The sequence below is a fragment of the Etheostoma cragini genome, chromosome 20 (genome assembly GCF_013103735.1).
Source record: "Etheostoma cragini isolate CJK2018 chromosome 20, CSU_Ecrag_1.0, whole genome shotgun sequence".
In the NCBI taxonomy this organism is placed as follows: domain Eukaryota; kingdom Metazoa; phylum Chordata; class Actinopteri; order Perciformes; family Percidae; genus Etheostoma; species Etheostoma cragini.
The window spans coordinates 289,454-294,890 of NC_048426.1; the positions used below are offsets into that span (position 1 = coordinate 289,454).

General features: G+C 43.4%; 2 protein-coding genes across 3 annotated transcripts in view; both read left to right on the forward strand.

Annotated features, from left to right (window-relative positions):
• The window catches only part of ganc (glucosidase, alpha; neutral C), a 30,799-nt gene that overhangs the window by 24,181 nt on the left and 1,181 nt on the right, over positions 1–5,437 (forward strand). The gene's annotated exons all lie outside the window — the stretch shown is intronic.
• capn3a (calpain 3a, (p94)) overlaps positions 1–5,437 on the forward strand; it is a 19,043-nt gene that overhangs the window by 8,350 nt on the left and 5,256 nt on the right. Inside the window, exons 13-16 of one of the 2 annotated variants that reach the window (XM_034859183.1) lie at positions 1,933–1,969; positions 3,002–3,079; positions 3,413–3,470; positions 4,612–4,685. In XM_034859183.1, coding sequence (XP_034715074.1) covers positions 1,933–1,969; positions 3,002–3,079; positions 3,413–3,470; positions 4,612–4,685 — 247 coding nt within the window. The remainder of the gene's footprint in view (positions 1–1,932; positions 1,970–3,001; positions 3,080–3,412; positions 3,471–4,611; positions 4,686–5,437) is intronic. The other variant, XM_034859184.1, reaches the window with a different exon arrangement.

The window sequence follows — 5,437 nt, forward strand, 5'->3', positions numbered from 1 at the left end:
GGGTAAGCGGAGGGAATGGGCTAGAGTAGCAGTTACAGTAAGATATGTTTGTTAGATGCTTCTTTCACTCCTTTAATGTTGACGTCTTAGTAGGGCCGGGTATTGAACATACATCAGAAGCATATTGACACGTTAGTCATTTTTAGAGGATATTGAGAGGTATTCAAAAATCATTGTTTTGGCTCAAGTTTTGGCTACACATATCAAAAGATGGGAGTTTCTTCAGAACATGATTTGAAAAAGTTGGGATTTTCACCTCACTAGACACTGGTCTGCAACCAGAGATGGCCAAAGTACTCACTTCCTGTACTAAAGTTGAAGTAGAAACAAAAATTGTGTTAAAAAATACTCTGGTAGAAGTAGAAGTACTAATTTAACTTCTTTACTCAAGTAAAAGTGACAAACTACAGGCTTGGACATTTACTTTAACTTTAAAAGTAAAAGTAGCCTTGTGAATGACAAAGCTACTAGAGAGCACACTGAGAAACTACAGTGGACATGGCGAGCAGGCTCTTTATCCTTTATTTTTTGACCCGCGGGTCAAATATGGCCCGCGGGCCAGAGTTTGACACCCATGTGATAGACCTTTAGTACAAAACTAAAGGAACGAGCCACTTTTGTCAAATGTAATGAGTAGAAAGTATCAATATTCGTGTTCAAATGTAAGGGGTAAAAGTAAAAAGTCGCCCCCAAAAAATTTGTAAAGTAAAAAATATCTACAGTAACGAAGTATTTGTACTTCGTTACTGCCATCTCTGTCTGCAACAACCAGTCAGGATTTATTTTTTTTATTTTTAAAAAGATTATTGAACCAACTTGTTTGAATTCCTCTAACTGATGAAGAGTCAGTTTGGGCTCAAAACTGATTTGTTGTATTCAAAAAATGAAAAGAAGTGTTGCAGGTGTTTGTGAGAAATCCCAACTAGAGTTTTTTGGACTGTCTGTGTGTCTTTCCCACACTGAAAAACTCTGAAAAAGTCACAGGTCTGCCTGAGATTGATATTTTCTCTGGCATTATTAATATCCCATCATACAAAAACTTCAAATATAGCTAAATGTTCACCAATACCCAGCCCTGCTTGGTAATATTTAAAGTGACAGCAGCAGGGTTGATTTGGCCTAGAGAACACCAAGTTTAACGGTAATTTATCCACCCTCCATGTGCATTTTGCAGTGTGGGGTTGTGTGTGTGTTAATGAGGGTGGGGGGGTGTTGTTGGTGGGTGGGACTCAAACCACCAAGAACAAACCATTTTAACGGCGATTTGATTTGTAGAACTGGAAGAAATCGGCCCCAGTTCGAAGCGGTTATGGAATCTTTTTTAGGACAAGCGACTTCCGATTTGGGCGTGCTCCGGTAAACATTCAAAAATATTCAATACTGCATATTCAAGTCCCAACCAGCATCCACACCCCCACCCACCCCCTGCTGCCCCGGAGGAACCAGACAGCATGGAGAGCCGCCCCGCACCCCGATGGACCGGGACCTGGCTGTGGGAGGGATGTGATCCAATAACAGCTCACTGTGACCAGCTCGGAATTTACCAAACATGGCTTTAGATTTAACATTTCCTGCAAGTGATAGAATATTAACCCCATTAGTTTCAACCTGCTTGAAGAAATGACAAACTTACCCTAAACCCCATCTCAAACAAAACCAGGAAGAGGACACCTCGACAACCAAAATTAAAACAAATCAAGAGGAAATACTCTTGACCTGAAGAAGCAACAGGTGGTACTGCAGTAACACATTTTATTCACAGCATCATCAAGTGTTAGTGGGATCATTTCTCCTTTGTTGTGTTTACTGATTGATGTATTCCATACCCGATGAGAGAATAACATGATTGTAGTAAAGTGATGAGTACACAGGCTTGTGGTCCAGATGAGATGTTGTCACCATGGTGACTGCTGTTTGTCCGTCTTCACCCAGGGAGATAGAGAACAGGATCGAGGCCGATCATCCAGTGGTAGGTGGCATTTCTTTTTATCACTGCAGAATCAGGTTTTTATAACAGTTACCTAAGACAGGCTGAGTGTATCCCTGAAATATAGGGGGGGGGGGGGGGCAAGAGATTCTTTCTGGTGAGCAGGAATGAATTTATGATGACGTGCTGTATGTTTTATTGTGTTTTAAGGAAGATGAATACCTCCCCGTCTGCCACTCAGATCTGTTTCTCCTGAGCTTGACATGCTCACAGGAAAAGTATCTTGTGCTCAAAAAATTCTCCTGCGCACCAGAAAGAAAAGAATTCCCCATTAGGGGAATTAAAAAATTAAAAAAAATGGAACAGCTTTCTCAACAGCTTTAGCTTTCTATTTGTCTTCATTCCAACCAGGGCTTTAGATGAACTGGTTTGCTCGGCGGCCAGCATGGCTAATAGATTGTTAAAGTTACTAGCCAATCAGAGGGTCCACTTCTCTAACTAACATACCTTTCATTTCAGCTCCTCTGGTCTGCTTGGCTCCTCTGCTTTACCGTAGCTCCTAATTGCTAGGCAACAGTCACCACTTACGGTTCATGGGAAATGAAGGATTAGCACCACAGGCTATATTGTCAGATAAAGGAGTACTTTTCCAAGGAAAAGACACAGAAAACAGATCACTTGTGCAGAAGCTCGAGTGAAGCTAATGACCTCTTCTGAAGAGTCCATCATGTCTTTTAAATCCTCCGTCTCCTCCTTGGCTACTAGCACCTGTGTGGAGAGAGGTGTGGAGGTGGTGCGCGATCACAGAAGGCTTGCATCACGTGGATCATTAATTAGAATTCCTTATGGGGGGGATAAAAGCTACACACTAAAGCTAAAAAGCTATTTCTTTAATAAGTTTCAATGTGCATCAGCAATCCTTAATAATATTAAATAATATAAACAAAGTTCCTACCGTGTGAAGGCAGTTCTCTACTGTGCAAAGAGGGGTTTGTTTTTTCTAACCAACGATTGTTCCTTTTTCTTTTTCTTTCCCTTTGCTCCTTCCTACTTTGTGGCTCCGTGACACCTCAGCCAGCGCCGGCCTCCGCGGGGGAGGAGAGCGAGGAGGACCAGCAGTTCAGGACTATTTTTCAGGAGATAGCCGGTGACGTGAGTACGCTAAACACAGTGCGTTTCTCAACTACTTAGGGCTGCACTGCTTGGGACACATCGCAAAATCCACTCAAGAGACTTGTGTGTTAGCTGAAAGGAAATCTCAGAAGAAAACTGTACTTTAACTTTTATAGTCACTTTTTTAGTGGCACCTTTTAAATTCAATTTTGTGTTAAATGTGTTCCTAAGTAACATAGCATCACGTGTTTCCTCGTTGTTACTAGCTGAAGACATTCTCAAACTGGCTTTTTGTGTAAATATGTGACTCAAACTGTTAGGGTTGTCTCCTTTTCTGTTCCACTGTCCCCTCCTCTCTGGTCCCACTCACAGGACATGGAAATCTCAGCCAACGAACTGAAAAACGTTCTCAACAGAGTGGTCACCAAACGTGAGTCCCGGCAGATCAGCTCACAGCATCCTCTTCATGTTCACTCACTTTGAGCTGCTCTCTCTCTCTAAAAAACATTTAGAAAGAGAGAGGAGCAGTTTTCAAATCCCACTTTTATGTCACCTCATACTTCACAAATACAACACTAAGAGATTTGAACGAGACAATATGCATTGAGAATGTCCTTTAGGACTATAACATTAGTGATTAGTATTCATACCTAAACACCAGTCAAGGCCTCTTTCAATCAAGGATACACATAAGCATAGATTTGTGTTTTGTTGGGGGGAGGCCTCAATTCATAGAACATGTGCATTTGTCCCCCCAGTAGAAATATGAAAAGCATACAAAAGGATACACATCTGAGAATAAACCATTACAAGGCTAAGCTAACCTGGGACTCGCAACACAAGGGGACACAGCTACTAAAAGGCTAACTCAGCTCGGGACTCCTTTTCTCTGTCTCAGTTCTGGTCAGAACGCCTGGATGAGTGCATGTCTTTCCTACGCCTGTCCTGTGTTAAACTGACTCACCCGGAGGCGGTGTGCACTCGCGATGTGAAGCGGGGCCTGCTGGCTTTGGTAATCAGGGGGGGCCTCCTCTGAGGACCTCGGTGTCATCTACCCAGCTTGGCCGATGAAGCGCGGGGCGCCCAAAGCTTCTGTAAAAGTTCATTTTAAAAAGCCGGCAGGAAGGTGGATGCATGCAAAAACTGTGGTGTTTATTAACAGCAGCAAAAAACAGACAAAGGGCATCAAATCAAACCTGGGAAAATACAACAAAAACTACATTAAACTGAGACAAATAAACATACATTTACACACATATAAGTCCTTCCTCCCTCCCCCTTCTCCTGAAGCCCTTTCCTCTGAGCCTCACCTAATTGGCTCCCTCCACCTCCACCTCCACCTCCACCTCCACGCTTAGGGTGAGCCAAACTGAAAGAACAAAACGCTCAGGACCTGGGAAATAGCATTACGTTTGGCTAGAACAGTTACTGCTGACATTGCTATTCATAAACATATGTGCACCCCAGCTGAAAGGACCTAATCAGGCCCACCTTTACGTACTCTCCTTGATTAAGCTGGTGAGCAGCTGGTCTTGTATATAATGGTCTTTAATGTGTGGTCTTCCCTCCAGATAAGGACCTGAACACAGAGGACTTCAGCCTGGAGAGCTGCAGGAGCATGATTGCTCTGATGGACGTATCCTTTGTATCGAGTGCATCGGGCTGGCTGTGTTGTCTGTAGGACACAACCCGCCGGGACCCAGGGCAGGGTCTGGGATGGCTCACAGGGCCGACGCACAAACACTTAGAGGAGACAAATCTTTTACATTTGTCATCATGCAACATGCTTTTGACCTCTGACCTCCTGAGAACAGTCCACTCAGCTCATACAGTACGTTAGGGATTTAAGTCTGAGACACCAGGGCTGGAGAAGTAATCAGATCCTATGCTTGAGTAATAGTAGCAATACCAGACTGGGAAAATACTCTAATACAGCTAAAAGAGGAGGAGAAGGGGGGGACGAGCGAGTCTCGTTTTGTTTGAAAGTACTTCGAACGTCAACATGAAGTAACGTCACCCAACGTGGCTTAGATCACCTCTAAGACCCAGATGAGCCGAAGTATCCGCAGATGTCTCCTCCTTTCCAAAATTAACCCGTAAAACCCTTCCCTTTGAAAATCGGGGTTTCTCTGACGTTTGCTCAGTTTTATCCTTTGATAACTTAAAGTGCTCATATTATGCTGCCTGGCTTTTTGCCCTTTCTTTTATTGTGTTATATATCTTTTTTTTTGCACGTTATAGGTTTGCAAAGTGAAAAAAGGGACTTACCATCTCCAACAGAGAACACTGTTCCAAGCAGCTCTGTTGTAGTCCGGCCTTTTCAGAGACAAACATGTGTTATAATGCTCACCTAGCCGCTAGCGTGGCACGCCCTCATACTCTGCTCCTGACTGGCTA